The sequence below is a fragment of the Hyperolius riggenbachi genome, chromosome 1 (genome assembly GCF_040937935.1).
Source record: "Hyperolius riggenbachi isolate aHypRig1 chromosome 1, aHypRig1.pri, whole genome shotgun sequence".
NCBI classification, from domain to species: domain Eukaryota; kingdom Metazoa; phylum Chordata; class Amphibia; order Anura; family Hyperoliidae; genus Hyperolius; species Hyperolius riggenbachi.
In genome coordinates this window covers 615,755,542-615,776,950 of record NC_090646.1, presented here as the reverse complement: position 1 = coordinate 615,776,950, position 21,409 = coordinate 615,755,542, and the positions used below count along the sequence as shown (strand labels likewise).

The 21,409-nt window shown below is 44.0% G+C and overlaps 1 protein-coding gene across 2 annotated transcripts in view; it reads right to left on the bottom strand.

Annotated features, from left to right (window-relative positions):
- The window catches only part of RICTOR (RPTOR independent companion of MTOR complex 2), a 196,497-nt gene that overhangs the window by 80,521 nt on the left and 94,567 nt on the right, over positions 1 to 21,409 (bottom strand). For both annotated transcript variants that reach the window (XM_068250448.1, XM_068250439.1), the window contains exons 4-9: positions 19,425 to 19,489; positions 16,251 to 16,382; positions 14,416 to 14,479; positions 6,536 to 6,662; positions 3,054 to 3,223; positions 1,883 to 1,950 (exon numbers count right to left, since the gene is read on the bottom strand). In XM_068250448.1, the coding sequence (XP_068106549.1) occupies positions 1,883 to 1,950; positions 3,054 to 3,223; positions 6,536 to 6,662; positions 14,416 to 14,479; positions 16,251 to 16,382; positions 19,425 to 19,489 (626 nt within the window). The remainder of the gene's footprint in view (positions 1 to 1,882; positions 1,951 to 3,053; positions 3,224 to 6,535; positions 6,663 to 14,415; positions 14,480 to 16,250; positions 16,383 to 19,424; positions 19,490 to 21,409) is intronic.

Below are 21,409 nucleotides of genomic sequence, written 5' to 3'. Positions count from 1 at the left end.
CAGGAAGTTGTCAGCAGTCATGACTAAGCTGTTACTAGGCAGATTATGCATATTTAACTAATGCGAATTTTCGCATAAAACCGCGTATAAATTTACATGCAAATTTTCCCCAATCAGAAAAATCTTATACGATTTTTTGCAGGCGAAAATATCACGCTACAGTGGAAACGTAGCCTAAATCTGCCGCTCTTCCACAGCCGCATACACGCTGTCAGCATGGACTGTGATGTCACACGCCAGCGTTGTGTAACGGAAGAGTGGCGGGTACAGATGGAAGACAGACGGGCAACGTGACACAGGAACGGTAATGTATAAACGCACACACATTTATAAATGGGGAGCAGTGCTGGGGGGGGGGGGGGGTTTCATTGTGTTCCTTGCTTGTCCCAATATCGCTCGCTGTTACCGCCCACCCTACAACTTGCAGCATGTCCGACCGATATATGCTACCAATTTCGACTTCAAATTGGTTGCATTGGCGATCGGGCGTGCACTAGGCGGCACTGATTTTCATCGGATTCCATTTCAAATCTGATGGTTGCTCGACCGCCAAGATGCCAGATGATTATCCACCTTAAAGAGCAGACGGGACACAGAGCCATGTTCTCTGCCTAATGACATGGTTCTATGTCCCCCACCGCCACGCTATAGCGCCCCCCCCCCCCAGGTTTAGCTAACTGAGGTAAACAGAGGGAAGAGGAATTCCCTGTTTAAAACGCCCGCCAGTGGTGTTCCTACACGGTTTCCTGAGCTCTTCCCCCTGGCCACACCTCCTGCCTCTCCCCCGCCTTCCTGCACGCTATGAGAGGCAACACAGTCTCTCAGTGCAGTGTCATGACCCAGGGGGTCACGCAAGTGAAAGTGGACCATTGCGACCCACGGGAGAGGTGGTTTTTGCAACTACCTTATCCGTTCAGCCCTGCCGATCAGGTGACTTCTTTCTTTCTTTGCGGTGCCACAAACTGCTGCAGAAACGCTAGACATGGTCAGCAAGACTGTAATCATTCCACATTCTTACATGGAAATTGTATTCAGAATGGAATTTGACATTCCAAATCAGAAGGAAGTATATTTGATTGGCCAGGTTCCAAGCTGAATACAATTTGCATGCAAGCCTGGATTACTCACATTTCTTCTCATTAACAGGAAGCTCAACCAAGACAGCAGTTGGGGCTGTGTAGGTCGGGAATCTAGCCTGTGTACAGAGCTGACTTTTCTGGAAGATCAGACACGCTGGATCTTGAATCGGCAGTTAGGAATGAGCTCCTCTCCATATGCCGCTGTCCCTCCTCCCCTCCACACTAACAGCACATGTCGCTTGGCTGTAGTTCAGACACACAATTCTAGTGCTTCTGCTCAGGTCTGTCGCTTTAGAAGTCTGGTCCTGATTAGTGATGGGCTTACTAATTTGGATCGCGGTCCTGGATGTTTCAGAACAGAAATAGAGCCTTTATACATGCAGGCCGCAGGGGTTACCTCACCCTTTTTGCCATTTCTAGCTGCTGCGCTCCAACATTCTGATACTTCCTTCTTCTGGCTGGAAGCTGTATCAGAGTGATGGAACGTGGAGCGCAGTGACCACAGGGAGCATCAAGGGTCAGTTAATCCCCTCTTACACAGGCCACATGAATAAAGACACACCTTCAGAACAGAGATTTGTTTTTGTAATATCATCCCTAATCCTGATTTCTATGGGCGACAGTTAATGTACATGTATATGCACCTTAAATTTTCACGCAAGACCAAATCATGAGCGTCTCACTGACCACCTCTAACAAGAAGGCTACACTAAAGCTCTCCAGGGACTAGTGCGCTCAGTAGAGCCAGTAATGTGCAGCATATCATCTTTTTACATTATTATACAGAAACAGAGTCCACTTACTTGAGCTGCCCTTCTGCTGTATCTGGATTGTGCCTGTAGTGAAAATCTGTGAATGGCGCCAAAATTTGCTAAAATAAATAGAAAACAGAATTAATATATAGGGTTTCTCAGGAATGCATTCAAACAACTGAAAACTAGGATTTCAATGGAGGTCTATTACAGCCTTCATGGGGGGATTCGAACGTACACAACTTTTCTACCTAATGTATCAATGAACGGGGATAGACGCAAAACAAACAGGTGGCATAATGTGACACTAGAGCAATGGTGTATGTAGAGGAAAGGTGTATGGTTTGTAATAATCATCATGACATGAAGGGGAGACAAAGCATGAGAATCTGGACCCAAAGAACCAGAGCCCGGCCCAAACTCATGCTACAAATAAACAGACCCAGAACGGAGCAACTGATTGTAGCGCGACCAGAAATGGGCGCAAACGCTAAATAGCCCCGGAGTCCATCTTTTATCACGGGGGGTGAGGAGGAGTGTTAAGGTTTGGGGGGTTATTAGTTGCCCGGGGGGGAGGGTTATTACTTGCCTAAATTTAATGGTATTCTACTACCACTATAAAATACCACTATAAAAAGAACCTCTGTCGCGAAAATCTTAAAATTTAAAATATATGTAGACATATACAATGAAGAAGTACATTTCTTCCAGAGTAAAATGAGCCTTAGATCACTTTTCTCCTATGTTCCCATCACTTACAGTAGGTAGTAGAAATGTGACAGAACTGACATGTTTTGGATTAGCCCATCTCCTCATGGGATTTCTTTATTTTCAAAATGCACTTAGTGAATGGCAGTTGCTCCATCCAACTGCCCAAAAAGTGTATGGTGAGCAGGCAGGCTGGGTAGCATCTTTGTATAAATCTTTTTCAGGGAGTGTCTTTATAAACAATAAAGGCCATGCTGAGAATCCCCTATGGAGAAATGGACTAGCCCAAAACCTGTCAGGAATGTCAGATTTCTACCTTCTACTGTAAATTCCAGCAACAGAGGAGAAAAGTAATTTATGGCTCATTTTACTCTGGAAGAAACGTACTTCTTATTCGTATGAGTTTTAAATTGTATGCATTTTTTTCCTCTTGAACCGTTTTTTCCCTCGGATTACACACGTGACTAAATTAGTGCACAGCGCTTAATGTACGCACACAGAAAGGGCCACCTACCTCTAATTCCACGTCAGCTCGCACATACTGTCGGGTCTTTGGATGATTAAGAAGGTGCAGGACTGTTGTAATGAGAGCCTCATTTATTCGGCTTAGCTGGCAGTCAATCACATTTTTCAGGATAGTACTCAGACCACCTCGAAGCGCCACAATCTCTGGATTTTGAAGCGCTGTATGAAGACAAGAAGGGGGGGGGGGGTGAAATTATTGTGGGAAGTGCACTATTTACAGGCATACAATGGAAATATTAAGGTCTCATTGAGTCTGAAGACAGTTAATGTAGAGGATAGCTTAACCCTTTAGCAGCCAATTTATTTAGAGGCTTCAAAGTGTTCCAGGCCAATTTATTTTAGCATTTTTATTTTTTGTTACATTTCCTTACTACTAATTAGTACTGCTGCAATGTGTATTTATGGCCACTTGCCACTAGGGGCAGCGTGAGACAATAACAGAGGACTTCTGCTTTCAGTTTCTAGATTCTCTGCTCGTAGAGAGACATCAAAGCATTTCAAGAATTTACAGCACAAGAGTTCTGCCAACTGAGGACAAAAGCAGTGCGTATATCTCAAAGAGAGAATTCCTTTGAAGCTGCTAATGGGTTAAAAAATAAAAAAATTAAACTCTACGGGCGAATTGCGTAAGCAGTGTTACTATGTAAATTGTTCTTTTAGCTTTTGCTCTGTTTTACTTAACCTAAAAAATTGGCCATACACACAGGTTGGCACCCAATGCAGCCAAACGATCCAGCCCTCTGTGATCGGAACCTGATCAGGGAGGGCCCCATTACCACCACACACCGGACATCACAACAAGATCTATTGAAAATTGCCAGAACCGCGTGTTGCACTGTGGAAGTCCAAATGATGGATTTCTGGCAAACGTTGATCAAATGACGATCATTGTAACATGTTGTGGGAAAGATTATAAAAATTTGAATCTGCTGGGAATCGATTGGGAAAATCGGTGTGTATGGCTGCTTCATTATCTTTGTTGGAGCAGTCCATGATTGGTGGCAGGGAAGGAAGAACAGGAGGCTTGCTGAAGAGCCAGTCCGCTCTCATACCCAGCTTTATTTACCCATCTGCCTCATTACAGAATGTCCGTTGTGTACCTGAGCTGCATGCATGTAATTCATGAAGCAGAAGCTCACAGTGTACGTTCCCTAATGATGGCAATACATAGAGCAGAAGTGGTAAATGCTCCATATCTACCACCTCCCTCCTTCATATGAGAATAGCTATAAGCAGAGATTGTGCATGAAGAGGATGCAGGCCGAACTTCAATACGATCCCAGGCAGCGGCAATGGTCTGTATGAGGATGTAGGAAGCTTCTACAGGATCCAGAGGCTTCCCTCATCTAAGTATGAGGTGTGTTTTTTTTTTTTTTTTAAATTATGTGCCGCCTTAGGTTGTCTTTAAAGGATACCCGAAGTGATATGTGACATGATGAGATAGACATGGGTATGTACAGTGCCTAGCACACAAATAACTATGCTGGGTTCCTTTTTTTTTCTTTCTGTGCCTGAAAGAGTTAAATATCAGGTATGCAAGTGTCTGACTTAGTCCTGACTCAGACAGGAAGTGACTACAGTGTGACCCTCACTGATAAGAAATTCCCCTTTTTACCTCTTTCTTACTCTCAGAAGCCAATTTCTGCTAGGAAAGGGTTTTATAGTTGAAATTTCTTATCAGTGAGGGTCACACTGTAGTCACTTCCTGTCTGAGTCAGGACTGAGTCAGACACTTGCATACCTGATATTTAACTCTTTCAGGCACAGAAAGAAAAAAAGGAACACAGCATCGTTATTTGTGTGCTAAGCACTGTACATACCTATGTCTATCTCATGTCACATGTCACTTCGGGTATCCTTTAAAGTGTACCCGAGGCTGTTATTCTACAAATGGACACAGAGGCATGTTCCTTGCTCGGCGACAAGCCTCTGTGTCCTCTTTGCCCTGCTGTCTGAAATACCTGATAAGCAGCTTGTCAGCATCCTAATAGGGGAAGGGGCATCCTTCCCAGGAAAGGAACTCCTGCAGAACGCCCACCCTGGCGTTAGGAACGCCCCTTGCCCGCCTTTCTGTGTCACAGCACAGCTCTCAGTGAGAGCCGAGATGCTGCAGCATTGTGACCTCTGGGGTCGGGGATTCACGGAGAAGACCTGGTTCAGGTAGTATGTTTTTTTTTCTTTCCGTCTCGGATTCTCTGTAAGGCTGGGTTCACACTGGGATGCAAATGCAGCATAATCGTTAATGGTACGATAAGCGTATCCTGAGCGGATGCCTCGGTGTCGTTCATATTGGCTGCTGTGTTTGTATCACCACCTGCCCAGCGTTGCTTCCACGGTTTTTCTTGTCGTCCGCTGCTTGTCTGGAGACCAGGGAGCATGGGGCTTCCTGTTGGTTAGTAAATGTAAATCCTACCTAGCAACAGGACCACATGAACCAATTTTCTCTGTTGCAGGAGGATTCCCATTGGTACTTTTGCAAACCATCAGGAAGACCCATACTTCCTGGTCTCTGGAACAACCGGGGGCACCGAATTTCCACGGGACAGGTGGGAACAGAATACATCTGTTCCCATAGACTTCCATTGAATCCAATTTGCAGTGTTTATGGTGCACTTGCGGTCCGGCTGTGGAAAAGTGCAGGTCGGGACTTCACATTTGCGGTCTGGCGACTGCATCATGCATTTGTGTTCTGTTTCACAGTGTAACTGCATCCCATTAAGAACATAGGATGCATTGACCATCTGTTTTTGTGTTTAATTGTGTTCCGGTAAACACATTGCTTTTCTCTTTAGTGTGAATGGGGCCTAAAAATGAATTCACCTAAGCGTTAAATATAAGTATACCAGTAATTGACTTAATTTGCAAAACATTTTTCCTTGCTTATTAGATTTCATGCTAAAATCTATGAGTAGTGTGTGTGGAGGGATTCGATTAGCCAGATCCCTCTCTGATCAGATTATGATCTGAGAGGGATACTGTATATCTTTTGGCCATATGCACCAATGTGTGACCGGCCTTAGGATACTACATACCATAAAACTGATTAATCTGGGAGGAGCAAGAAAATTGGAAAAACATAATTTGTAGGGCTGTGGAGTGGTACACAAATCATCTGACTCCTCAGTTTATGAAACCACGACTCCAACTCCAGGTACCCAAAATTGCTCCGACTCCTCGACTCCTGTCTAATACTTACCAGGGCTATGAAGTTGGTACAAAAATCATCCGACTCCTTAGTTTATTTAAACCACCAATTCAAACCCCAGGTACCCAAAAATTGTTCCGACTCTACAGCACTGGCGATTTGGCTGAGTATCTTAGTTTTATTTTACAGCAGAAACATGATAGGTTGTTCCTAACAACTCCTCTACAGTTTTCTTCGCTCCAGTCATGATAAATAAGCCTCTGACCGACTTCTCAGGCAGGTCTATGTTGGACTGTCTTCTCCTCACTGGAGAACAATAACCTCACCTAGTTCACAGATGATAGCGATGCACGCCCGAACCATTCTGTCCCTCTCCTGAAGGCCATCATTTCCAACAGCTATCAAGGAATTGGTTATAGAGCTAGGGAATAAGGAAGCATTCACAGTAATCATCTGCAAAACACAAGCAAGACGTTATATAAGCAGAGTTGTCTTAGAGCCTCAGGAATACAGATGATCTGCTGTCAATCCAGGTTAGCATTCCTTGTTCATTCAAGTAAGCTCTAACTAGCATTCTCTGTCGAAGCTTCACTCTACTTGAGTTTTAGAGGGTTCACAGGAAATCACAACGTGGACATTCTAGGAAAAGATCCCTCTAAAAATAGTACCTCATACAACGATTACCTGCTGGAGTAGTGCTCTATATCTCCCAACCCAGCAAATGAGAAAGAAAGATAAGCAGCAACATTAATATTGTGCAGCCATGGCAGAGAAGACTGTGAAGTCATAGTCAACTGTGTTGTGTACCCCTACATTACTTTCATGGGTACTGTGTACTGCAATTTTCCAATTACCCAATTACTATAACCAATACAAATTATATTCGATCACAAGGAAAACATTGGAAAGTCGGAGAGAAATAAATTATAAATATCATTTTACAAACTATGGCAGGAATTTAAGATTACACAGGATCTGCCAAAACATTAAAATCACACCCTTTATATTGAGTAGGTCTCTAAGGATAACCCGGGCCGAAGGTTTGGGTCAAAAAACACATACTTACTGAAGAACAGGGAAGCCTCTGGATACAGTAGGGCCTAACCCCTGCCCTCCTGCAGGGATCCCCTAGACTGAGCAAAGCTTCCCAACCCTGTCCTCAAGTACCACCAACAATGCATGTTCTGTGGAAATCCACAGCAGTAATCAGCTCTGATGAGAAACTACCGGTGATTACCTCACCTGTGAATGTTTGTGGTTGTCTGCAAAACATGCACTGTTGGTGGTACTTGAGGACAGGGTTGGGAAGCCCCACTCTAGAATATCTGGACCGTGCTTCTCTTCATAAACATGTGGCTCCAGTTTACTTACTGCGCAGGCCTGCCACTCTCCTGCACCAATGCAGGTCAATTTATTCAAAGAGTGCCACAGTTCAAAAGCACCACGTTTTAACCTCTTGGACCTTTCTCAAGTGCTCTTGAAAAAGGTCCAAGAGACCCAAATGTTGTGCTTTGTACTGTGGCACTCTCTGCATTGGCCCAAATCCAGGTGGAAACTGTTGCTTAACGCTTTTACCCAGTCACCTAGCCATCCTAATTTGGACATTCTCATGCTCGCTCAGATCCTTACATGTGCTTAATTTTCCCATTTCTAACTCATCACTACCTTTCAGAACTGACTGGTCACTAAGAATGGTGAATAGGATGCAAATAACTAAAGGGAATCTGAGGCGAGAGGGATATGGAGGCTGCAACATTTATTTCCTTGTAAACAATGTCAGTTGCCTGGCATAAGTAGTGTGCGAGTCAAAACCCTGGAACAAGCACATGGCTAATCCAGTAAAATCTGAGTCTGAGTACCGTACCTGCTGCATGCTTGTTCAGGGGGTATGGCTTAAAGTATTAGATATACAGGATCAGGAGGACTGTCAGGCAACTGGCATTGTTTAAAAGAAAATAAATATGGCAGCCTCCTGGACATCCGAGGTGAAAATAAACTAATAAAATAAACAATTGTATCCATCCTATTTCTCCTAAAAATGACTTAGGATATTCCACAGTTTTATTTTATATTTAAATCTACTTTTTAAGCTTTTACTGTTTTATTGTTTTTGCTCAATTCATTGAAGTATGCCAGAGCTAAACTCTATGAACTATTGACCCTTTTTATTTCTTTCCCGCTAGGAAAGTGGTTTATAGTTGTAATTTCTTATCAGTGAGAGTCACACTGTAGTCTGCCCTTGTCTTGAAAGTAACTGCCACTTGCATACCTGATGTTTAACTCTTTCAGGCAGAGAAAGAAAAAAAGGAATGCAGCATAGTTATTTGTGTGCTAGGCACTGTACATACCCGTGTCTATCTCAACATGTCACCTTGGGTATCCTTTAATGGCTCAGCCACACTATAAGCGCTTTTCTGAGTGCTTGTGATTGATTAGTGCTTTCTGAGTGGTTTTTAAAAATCGCTCCCATTCACTTTCATTAAAAATCGCAGTAAAAATCGTTGCGATTTTTTGCATGCGCGATGCACAATTGTGCCGCGATTACAGCAATTTTAATGAAAGTGAACGGGAGCTATTTTTAAAAAGCGTTCAGAAAGTGCAAATCAATCACAAAACCCTCAGAAAAGCGATTACAGTGTGGCTGAGCCCTAAGAGTTGTTTCAGAGGTATGCAAATATGCAGCTTGAAAAGGGACCAATCAAATCCTGCCAAGGTGGAATTTGATTGGTCTTTTTAGAAGCTGCAATAATTTGCCTAATCCTGTATATACTCTCCATCCCTACCGTTCACTTACTTTCTAATATATCCCACCCCAGCTCCCTCAACAACTGCCAATATAATAAGATGGTCATTTGTTATTCACTAAAAACTGGAACAAGTACCTGAAGCATAATAAAAACCCAAATATTTACTGGGCACAAGCCGCTTCCACCATGGCCGTACCACGTTTTCTACTAGGAAGAAGGATGAAGAATGCATTTGTCATGCATATAACTCGTGTGCTGGGACTACTGCGTATTACATACCACACAGCCTGTACATACCACCCCAAGAATCTGCCTGAGCCAATGGATCAGAGGCAGAGGTGATCTGAGGACGCAGGCACTCATACAGAAGGACAGCGATACAGACAGTGTTTATACAGTCAACAGATGACTGTAGATGTGCAACCAAAGCAAGTTCTGTTTTGGTGCAGATGTATGAAACAAAAGTATGTTTGTTGAGTTCCAGACTGATGAAGCACCCGGACCAAATTTCCCACATCCAAAGCAACAGATTATACACACACATCACAAACAATATCAAATCATTTCAGTTGAACGACTTGAACTCAGTACACAACACATGTAAAAAAAAAAACGAACTAAAAGGGAGAGCACAGCTCTGCAAAGTTTGTTTTGGAAGCAAATTCCAGCTGTGATGTACAGATCTATACAAATGTACACGTCTGATAAAGTGCTGTGATACATTTTTTAACAAATGTTTAAAGGGACTCTGAGCACCTCTCATGGGTATGCCTTTAAGGCTCCCTGCACACTGCATGCGATTCTGATTCCGATTTTTTCCTAATAGTTTTTTTTACATCAGATTCTGATCTTTAATAGTTATTACATGCTGCGTTTTTTTCCTCCGGTTTTCTGTTGATTGCATTCAGGGAAAATCTCAAATGAAAATCGGAAACAGAATCGCAAAACGGATTTGCAGTGTGCAGGGAGCCCAAGCCAGACGACTTCCTACAAAGTCGTGCTATGACCCCCCTGGACAAACCTCTTGCAATGGCCATGCGTGTCACTTCCTATTCCTGCTTCATTCAGTGATGCACTTCTCTAACAGAGAAAACAGGGGTGACCCGTTAGTTATAACATAGCCAAGATGGCAGCCGTGATTTTTAAATTGAAATCGAACGAAAACTATTTGGTGTAGAACGGCGATTCAGGCATCAAATTAAAGAGGAGAGCACAAGCTACAGAAAGGCTTATGCATCTTTAAGTACTTTGCAGTACTGGTCAGAGTCTCTTTAAAGGCATGCCCATGAGAGGTGCTTGGAGTCCCTTTAAAGAGATACTGTAGTGAGAGGGATATAGAGGCTGCCATACTTATTTACTTTTAAACAATACTAAGGCAGTAGTGTCTGAATCACACCCCTGAAACAAGCACGTAACTAACATGGCCAGACTTTAAAGTGGGATAAAACTCTGACATAACATTCAATAAAAATGTGTGTTCCTACTTTTTATTACCCATACAGTTAACATATTTGCTTTTGTGCACTAGTACTCTTGCCTGCTTACAAACTACAAGTTCCCAAAGTACAGTTTATCTGCTCTGGAAGCTGCCATTGCATTTTCTTGCACAGCTGATGTATATATTAAAATATATCTAGTGATCACTTCTCAGCTCTCTGCTTCTACAGCAGAGAGAGCTCATTTTCAGTACAGCTGGGAATATAATGTTATCACCTCTTCAGATGCGAACAGAAGCTGCACACTGAAGCAAGGAGATTTCCACTGAAGAACAAAGTACTGTGTTTAAGTGAATGCTGTTCTTCTACAATTTTTTTTCTCTTTTTGTGGTAATAGGTTTTATGCTGTAAATAATATTGTAGAGCAAAGAAGAAATGCGGAGTTTCATACCGCGTGAATCAGAGAACCTGATGTTCACACAAGTTCTGGGCCTGTAGCTGAAAGTATTAGAGACACAAGATCAGGAGGACAAGCAGGAATATGGCATAGTTTAAATGGAAAAGGCAGCTTTTCACATCCCTCTCACTACAGGGTTACTTTAATAACAATCTTGCCTAAATTCATACAGATGTTTTAGGTGTTGAACTTAAGCGGTTTAACCTCCCTGGCGGTAAGCCCGAGCTGAGCTCGGGCTATGCCGCGCAGGAGGATTTCTCCGGCTCTACTGGGGCGATTCGCCCCATTTAAAGTGCTGTGCGCGCAGCTAGCACTTTGCTAGCCGCACGCACAGCTTGATCGCCCGCACGCAGCGGCGAAAGAGGGCCCCCCCCCCGCCAGAGCCCTGCGTTGCCCGGACCAATGAGTTCCGGGCAGCGCTATGGGCTGGATCGGGTGCGCCTGACGTAAGGACGTCGGCTGACGTCCATGACGTCATCCCGATCGTCGCCATGGCGACAGGAGAAGCCAAACAGGGGAACGCGTTATATACGCGCTCCCCTGTTTGCTATTAGTGCCGGCGACGATCGCACTAGAGGGACACATGCGCCCTCTAGTGGTGTTTCATGTAGCTACCACTCTGGTAGCTTTACATGAAACAAAATTTTTTTTTTTTTTTTTTAAAAAGGATTTTTGCTAATTTGGCAAAAAAAAAATTAACCGCCAGGGAGGTTAATGTTCCCCAAAACCGTGTTTCTCATGATAGCATGCACCCCTTTAAAGTTTACCAAGTACCCCTTGCTGTGTGCAATATCCCCAGTACCCTTAACGTCACATGTCGATTTGTTGGGCATAATCCCATAATTGGGTATGATGGTCTTCCAAACATTCTCTAATGCTTTTAATTAAACCCTTATTTAAAGTTTAACATAAACTATATTAAATTGATAGCAACAGTTCAACAGGGGTTAAAAATAAATAAATAAATAAAAAATAAAAACAGCATTTATATCGCACTTTTCTCTGGCGGACTCAAAGCGCCAGAGCTACAGCCACTCGGATGCACTCTATAGGCAGTAGCAGTGTTAGGAAGCCTTGCCCAAGGACTCCTTGCTGAATAGGTTCTAGCTTACTGAACAGTATACTATCCAGCCACTGCAGGTACATGAGCCACAGGTGGAGAAGGCTCTAAAAACGTCCACCACAATATAGAATGCCTGAAGGCCAGTAGTAGGTGGTATGTGGATTGTCTGGAAATACTAAACTGCCCTCAGCAGCCACACGTGTATCATGCCAGTTTTACCCAGTAGCGGAAGGTGGCCATACAGCTCATACAATACGGATTTTGACAGAAAAATCCATAAAGATATTTTATCTTTATTTACAAGTCTTTAACAGACTAAAGGTGTCCGTACATCTAGCGATATATTAGCCGATCCGCAGGCCGATTCCTGGTCAAATTCAGCAAGAAATCTTTTGGGACCTGGACTTGTGATGCTGCCTCTATCGCTGTCCCCCCAAATGTTAATGTGCCCTCCTCTCCCCGCCCCATGCAGTAAAATATCTCACCTGTCCAGCTGCCGAGTGTCCTGCTGCACCTGCTTCCGCATTTGTGTCCTACGTCACTTCCGCATATAGCACTGGCGCATGCGCAGAAGCAGGAGTAGCTGGACACTTGGCAGCAGCTGGACAGGTGAGAGATTTTAATATCACACACCGTTACCGCCGTGCACCCGATGGACCAGGTCGGCCTGATATCCTTCAGCTTGCTTGATCGATCGATACATTCGGCTAATTTCGATCCGAAATCAGGCATGCTTGATTTTCAACAGATTTGATAATTTTAATAAAATCGGATGGTTGATCCCCTGCAAAACCGGCAGATGTATGGCCGCCTTAATGTGTATTTGTAAACGTGTGTTCACAAAATCAGAGTGGCTATATGATCTCTGTATGGCAATCGTGCACCTGTGAAAGCATTTTGCTGTTACTGGCAACAGAAACCCTCCTCTTCCTCCTCCCCCAGGTTTTTATATTCTCTCTTGTCTTCCCCCACTCTAATGATTTCATCTTCACTTTTTTTTTTTTTTTTTTTTTTTGATACTTGCACTGCTGAATTACTGGCACATGTATGATCACACAGGAAGCCGTGTTACCGGACTGTGATTCCACAACTTCCTTTATAATCATTTTGATAAAGTTATGATGAAATGTTCTAATTTTTTTTATATGCATTCTGTTACAGCACGACAGAGGTGCTTAGAATTCTGACTTGTATTCAGATTTAAAGCAAATTGTAGCATGGATATGGACCAATCAAATGCACGGCATTTCGATTTTGAGTGGCCCAATTCGAAGTGGCATACTATTTACATTAAATATACATGCAAGCAGGCAGGGCCGGATTTTCCACAAGGCATTGTAGGCATGTGCCTACAGGCGCTTTATGTGGGAGGGGCGACCCCCCCCGCCCAGATCACTGACCTCAGCAGCTTAGTCTAATCCCTGCCTCATATCCCTAACCTCAGGCACTTACGCCAGATCCTTGTCTCATGTCACTAAGGATGATATGAGAGTGGTAAGAGTGTAAAATTCTAAGGACAGCTAGTGACATAAAGAAGGGATTAGAATGCAGAACATTTTTATTTGGGGGTGTGGCCTGTGTTCAGGGGTGGAGTTTGGGGAACCAGAGCACCTGTGCCTATGTGCCTCTGAGTTGTAAATTTCACTGACCATCTAAAACCCCTTGTAGCAGTTTACATTTACACTTTACTTTTTAGCTCTTTATGATTGTATCGGGATGCTTGCATGTAGACTACATAATAAACACAGAGCAGTGGGTAAATGGAATTTGATTTTATGGCAGACAATCCTGCTTTAGTTTACTACAGAGTCTAAGTAACCAGATAATCTGCAAGTTAGATAAATCGAATTTAAACCGAAATCGTGATCACCAAGATCACAATTTCGGAATGGTCAAAGTGGCAAATATCGCGAACACGTCATTTCCACATAGGAAAGTTTGAAGAAGCGGCTTCAAACTTCCCCAAAGTCCCGGCGCATGCGGCCTGCAGCGTTGGACATGCCTCCCACACGAGTCCAACGTTGTCCGTCCTCTATCGCCGTTTGCCGGCTCTTGTGCTTGGCAAAACTCCAGGTTCCTGTATGTCACATGACATACTGGAAGTATTCCGTGCATTAGAGCCTGCAGGAGGCAAAGTGGATAGACGGGCATCGCTGGACTTGTGCTGGGAGCTATGTCCAGAACTGATGCAGCTTGGGGGACAGAGGAGGCACAGAGAGACACAGAGGGGGCACAGAGACACAAAGGGGGGCAAGAGAGAGATCCAGAGGAGGCATGAAGAGGCAAAGGGGCACAAGGAGAGACAGGGGGACAGAGGGGAACAAACAGGCACAAAGGGGGGGAACAAAGCTTGATTTAAAGAAAATTGTGAATCGCAATCTCTGACAGAAATCGCTCAATTCAATTTATTCCTAAAATCGTTCAGGCCTACTGCAAGTAACAATATATTTCTCAAAATCAATGCAATACAAAGAAGGATTATCGTGGCTGATGTGCACTGTACCTTTCTGACTAGCCGAAGTGCTTGCGTCCTCTCTACTTCATTGCTCTGCTGAATATCTATACACCTAAAAGCCAAACAGATTCATCATCACCATCATCAAGAGACACAAAAAAAATATCAGAATAGGTATAATAGCTCGCTGTGAAATGACACCTGGCTGCGCAAACCTGGAAATCAGTAGCGGACTTTTCACAATGCAGTCGTAGAGCATCCTTGTACTAAATACAGGCACATGCCAAAGGTTCTTGTCATAGTCCAGATTTCCAAGTTTATTGCAGATTTTTCAAATGCTTTTTTTTTACCTTCATACAAAATAGATCTATATACCTATACATAATCCATTCAAAGCAGCGTAGTGACTAAGGGGCTGCAGTTCTAGAGCCCCAAGTTCAAATGTTTTCCCCATGCTAATGTGAGTGTTTGTTTGGTGTTCTCCAGTTATCTCATTTGCAGGAGAGCAGAAAGAGAATTGTAAGCTATTGGGAGTGGGACTACATGCAGTCCCCTACTTACAAACAGGTAACATTCCGAGAGTTTGTAAGTTAAAGTGAACCTGAGATGAAAGCCATGAAAGCCTGAGATGAAAGCCCTCTTGAGGTCTCTCAGTCCCTTGCTGTCTTCTCTGTGGGTGGCTCCTGTCACCCACAATGCTGGCCGAGTCATGCTTTATCACGCATGCGCTGCCTCACTAGGCGTGCTCCCATGTCGCTATCCCATCCCCTGGAGCGTTCTGCGTCTGCACAACAGAATGCTCCGAGGCGAAGGAGTGCAACGGGGGAGCAAGCCTGGCCAGGCAGCGTATGCGCGACGAAGCACGACTCGGCCAGGGTTTTGGCCAGCATTGTTCAGGACTGGAGCAACCCAGGGAGACAGCGGGAGGGACTGAGCAGCCTCAAGAGGGCTTAAAGAGAAACTCCAGTGAAAATAATGTAATAAAAAAAAGTGCTTCATTTTTACAATAATTATGTATAAATGATTTAGTCAGTGTTTGGCCTTTGTAAAATCTTAAATCCTTGATTTACATTCTGACATTACATGGTGACATTTTTACTGTTGGCAGGTGATGTAGCTGCTGCATGCTTTTTTGGCAGTTGGAAACAGCTGTAAACAGCTATTTCCCACAATGCAGCAAGTTTCACAGACAGGAAACTGCCAGGAGTATGTACTCAGAGTTTCTTGTGGGAGGGGTTTCACCACAATATCAGTCATACAGTGCCCCCTGATGGTCTGTTTTTGATAAGGAATAGATTTCTCATGTAAAAGGAGGTATCTTCTACAGATTGGGATAAAGTTCAATTCTTGGTCAGAGTTTCTCTTTAAGGAAGCCCCAAGTATAGTACCTGAGATGGCTTTTGTCTCAGGTACACTTTAAGGCTAGGTTTTCACTGTGCTTGGCAAGTGTCTAGCGAGATGCGATGCCGGCTCAGCTGTCCAGCGTCTTGCAGCCAAATCCCTCTAGCCGCGCTATGCACGGCAATGGGATTCGGACGGGTTTAATAGGGTGCCAAATCCCATCCGAATTTGTGGGCGGGGAATCGGCACGGACTCGCAGCAGTGGAAACCTAACCTCAGCCTTGTGTAATATAAAGTGAAAACTGTTACTATTGGACAACTCTGTACTATCATACTATGCTATTTATGCTGTTGTACAGCACCACAGAAGATGCCAATAATATTAAGGAATCTGTTTCTATTGGCATAATGACACAGCTACCAAACTGTATTATTATCACTGTTATGGATTAAGCCATATGACTGCGCTGTGTTCTATGACCCAGCCAAAAGAATGAAATCCTCCAAACTTCAAGTCAGCTTAGCATGGTGGGGTCACTTACCTGGCTATTAGGTAATCTACTTTTAACGTTAGCACCTTCTGTAAAATACTGGAATCTCTAATAAGATAGCGGAGGGCCCGGAGGCCAGCTGCTCGCACTTCTTTTGCTTCATTTAACAAAGCTAATCGCAAGCTGAAAAGAAAAAAACAAAGTGGGTTCTGTTAATGTCAACATTTTTGAAACATCTTTCAACTTTGAAAAAGTTAGTTGCATTCCAATGGCTTCACATTCTATAGGGTTGCTAAAACATGGCTGACAGTCTCACCTGATGCCCTCTCTTGGGGGGTTCCACTTTATAGTTCTCGAAGTGGGAATAAACATAGTGGTGGTGTGGGCATTCTCCTCTCGGATAAATGCTCCTTTAAGCCACTCACTCCTATTCCTTCTCTCTACTATCCTTTGTAGTTCTTGCAGTCTGACTATACTCACCCTCTAACCTCCAAATCATTTATCTACCACCTTCCTGGCCCTACTTCTGTTTTCTTACATCAGTTCTCTACATGACTCCTCCAGTTCCTTTCCTCTGAAATCCCTACCATTATCATGGGTGATTTTAACATTCCTGTTGACACTAATAATTCTATTCCCACCAAACTTCTGTCACTTACCTCCTCCCATGGCTTGTCTTGGTGGTCCACTGCTCCAACTCACACTGATGGCCATACGTTTGACTTCATATTTACTTGTCTCTGTTCTATCACTGATTTTACTAATACTCTGCTTCCCTCTCTCTGACCATAACTTACTTAAAGAGAACCCGAGGTGTGTTTAAAGAATGTTATCTGCATACAGAGGCTGGATCTGAATATACAGCCCAGCCTCTGTTGCTATCCCAAACCCCACTAAGGTCCCCCTGCACTCTACAATCCCTTATAAATCACAGCCATGCTGTGAGGCTGTGTCTGCTTATATTGCCCAGCCTCTGTTGCTATGTCAATCACCCCCAAGTTCCCCCTGTGCTCTGCTATGCCTCATAAATCACAGCCGCGCTGTGCTGTCGACACACAGCGTGTCGCAGCGGGCTGTGTTTACCTCTGTACTGTCAGTTTCGCCGCTCCCCCGCCTCCTGCATAGGTCCGGTCCCCGCCCGCGTCCCTTCTCTCCCCGCTGTTTGGAGGGAAGGGACGCGAGCGGGGACCGGAGCTATGCAGGAGGCTGGAGGGGGGCAGCGGCGAGAGTGACACTACATAGGTAAACACAGCCCGCTGCGTGTTGACAGCGCGGCTGTGATTTATGGGGGGCCAGCAGAGCATAAGGGGAACTGTATAGCAACAGAGGCTGGGCAGTATAGGCAGACCCAGCCTCTGTGTGCAGATAGCATTGTCAGAACCCCACCTCGGGTTCTCTTTAACGTCTCTCTCTTCTTTTTTCCTACTATGCTGGCAAAAGTACGCTCACATATTTGCAGTAACAATCACAACCTAGACATGCCATCAGTCTCGACGCCATGACACCTCTACTCACATTATCCTTCACTGAATTAGACCAGGCAGCAACACACTACTACAGCTCAATCATACAAGTCATGGATGCATTTACCCTTCTTACCAATGTCCGCCTAATCCTGTTAATCACCAACCCGGACTGACCAAAGCTACAAACAGTTGAAAAGATGCTCTAGAGTAGCTGAACGGTGTTGGAGAGGAAAACCAACACAAGTGACGACTTCATTTCATACAAAAAAGCCTTAAACAACTTTAGAAATGTACAGTACTCTTTTTGGCAAAACAGTTGTATTTTCATATCCTCCCACTCCCACAATCCAAAGCACTTGTTCACTTTTAACTCCCTTCTCCGTTCCCCTCCTCCTCCTTCATACTTCTCTTAAGAATTTGCATCTTTTTTTGAAGTTTGAAGCCATAGAGGCTTCAAATTTCACCTCCACACCTCTCATCGACTGCTTTCTATCTGCCTTCTCTCCACTTTCTGAACATTCTCTCTCCTCTATAATATCCAAATCCCATCTAACCACCTGATCTTTGTATCTTATTCCCTCCCATCTAATTCCACACCTATCCTCATCCTTCATGACTATACTCTAACATTGCTATTTAACCTATCCCTCTCCACTGTCATCTTAAGCCCTCCCCTTGTTTTCGTGGGTTTCCTGTATTCACTGTGGTTTCCTCAAACATCCCCAAAACAGAAATGTTATTTGGCTCTTCTAAAGTGGCCTTAGGGTATGATAGGGACATATAACTATGGTAGGGACTAGATTGTGAACCTCTCTGAAGGACAGTTAAAGAGAAACTCCAGCATAAACAAACATACTGTCATTAAAAGTTACATTAGTTATGTTAATTAAAAGAGATAGGTAATATAATTTCTCACCCACCCTGTTTTAAAAGAACAGGCAAATGTTTATGATTTCATTAGGGCAGCCATCTTTTTGGTTGAAAGGAGGTGACAGGGAGCATGAGACAGTTCCAACTGTCCTGTGTCCTGATCACCGCTCCCAGCTGCGCGCGCTAGGCAACGAGAACAACAACATCAGAAATCCCATCATGCTTTGCACAGTATCAGGGGAAAAATGCCCGGGCAGATTTCTTTGATGAGGTGGAGCTTAGCTTCTGTGCAGCTAAAAATGAGGCTTAGGTAAGAAAAACAAAGTTCTGATGCTGTGAAACTGTTACCAAGTCTGGAGGTTTACTTTAAAAGGATACCCGAAGCGACGGAAGTGAAGTGATACCAGACGTGAAGTCCTGACTCAGACAGGAAGTGACTACAGTGTGACCCTCACTGATAAGAAATTCCCCTTTTTACCTTTTTCTTGCTCTCAGAAGCAATTTTCTACTAGGAAAGTGTTTTATAGTAGGAATTTCTTATCAGTGAGGGTCACACTGCAGTCACTTACTGAGTCAGGACTGAGTCAGCTACTTACATACCTGATATTTAACGCTTTCAGGCAGAGAAAGAAAAAAAGGAAAACAGCATAGTTATTTGTGTGCTTGGCACTGTACATACCCATGTCTATCATCATGTCACTTCGGGTATCCTTTAATGGCAAAACTATGTACTATGCCACCAAGCATCAAATACTAAATAAAATAAAATATTTTCACTGGTGAACTGGTAAACATGACAACACTGACCAGTGCTACCACAACAATACTGAAAAGGAATCTACAGCATGGGATGAATATGCAACTGAAAGAACAACAGTTCTGCACTTACCAAATAATTATGTCTTCATACATAAAACCTAATTTTTCTTCATTGTGGCCAACATTGTTTAGAAGCTGAGGGAGAGAAGAAGAGAGCACATGTGAGCTGCAACAGACATAATGAGGTCTAGCGAGTGTGCAACAAGGGAATGAGCTGGTCCCCGACAGCCACTGCGGGAGCATTCTATAATGAGGCAAACCACATGGTGAAATATAGCACAGCCACTCACACTTCTGCTCAGCGATTCAGAGAGAAAAGAACACTGACATTTCATCTCATTTTCATGAATAATCTGATGAGATTTAGGGCCAATTTTTCCTTCCAGGATCCGTCAGGTGTACGGTGCGATAGCCGTTTTGATTTGCACCAGGAGAATTAAAGAAAGAAAAAAAAAAAAGGCGGGAAAACATTTGAATTGCCGGATCTTGGGGAAAAAAAAAAAAAAAGCAAAGCAGTGCAATAAGAACTCAGTCGTACAAAAATGCAGAAGGATGGCGATTAAGATCGGGTAAAATCCACATGGTAAACGGATCGCACTAATGGAAATGGTCACCACGGTTTCCCTTAGTGCGATCCGTTTATGGATGTGATTTTCACGCAGTCACCATCCTGTTGCATTTTTTTGTGCGACTTAGCTATGCGATTTTTCCTCGACTCAGCAATTAAAAATATCCCCCCCCCTCTTTCTTTAAATGTGTAGCAGCAATGTGCGCAAACAGACCTATATGAAAAGTCAAACATTGGTGAGGAAAACCAAAGATCCGGGGCACCAGCTTAGTATGCAGAAATTCCACAGATTTATTCCATCACTAGACAAGATGACAATTATGATAGCAACAATCTGACAGTTGTTTCGCAAGCTGGTAGCTTGCTTCCTCAGAGCTGCGAAACAGCTGTCAGATTGTTGCTATCATAATTGTGTCGTCTTGTCTGGTCATGGAATAAATCGGTGGATTTTCTGCATACTGAGCTGGTGCCCGGATCTTTTGTTTTCCTCACCAATGTTTAACAGTGTTGTTATCTGGAGGCACAGTGAATTTTCTACCAGACCCCCAGAGGTCTGCTATTGCAGCATCTAGTGCTGATCTATTACTCTATACACACTATATGAAAAGTCACAACAGGAGATGGGGAGGCTGCTTGCATTTAAAGAAAAAAGAAAATGCAAGGATGGGCACTGTCACTTAAAGGGAATCTGTATAAAGAAAACTTCCCCTGGGGGGTGCCTACCACAGGATGGGAAAGTCTCTGGATCCTAATGAGGCCTCCCTTCTGTCCTCCTAATTCTCAGGGATGCAGCACCTGAACAGCACACATGCCAATATTTATCTGTGATCCATCGCAGGCACAGTAGCAGCATTCCAATAGGCTCCAGTGAAAGTAGCCAAGCCCAATTGGGGCTGCTCTACTGCGTAGACCTGATCAGGCTCAGAGCCCACCGGAAAGCCGCTTCTGCGCAGGAGTGCAGACAGTAAATATTGCTGTGTGCTGCAGGCGCTACTCCGCCTGCTCGCAGATTTTTTGGGAGGCCTGCCAGCACTGGATCCCTGAGGCTTGTAGGATGGCGGAAGTCTCATTAGGATCCAAAGGCTTACCCCCCCCCCCCTCCTGAGGCAAGTACCTCCCCCCCCCCCCGGGACTTCTTTAGTTACAGATTCTCTTTAAATACTTTAGGATCCGCACTACGCTTATGCACGCCCCTCTGTACGTCTTCTGCGGATCAGAGGCGTAGATAAGTATCTTCGTTTGTTATGCGCCCCTCACGTGCACGCATGATATAGCCCCCCCCCCCAAGCCTGTTTAACCCCTTGCACCAAATGCACGCTGGGATAGCCAGAAAGCGGAGCACCGCCCTCTTGTTCCCAGTGTTCTTCTTAACATAACCTGCAAAGTTGGTGTTTCTAGCAAATATGGGGGCTTTGCTATTAACCGCTAAAGTCGGCGGCCAGGGAAACATTTCCCACACTCTGCACTCAAACTTTAGAATGGATTTT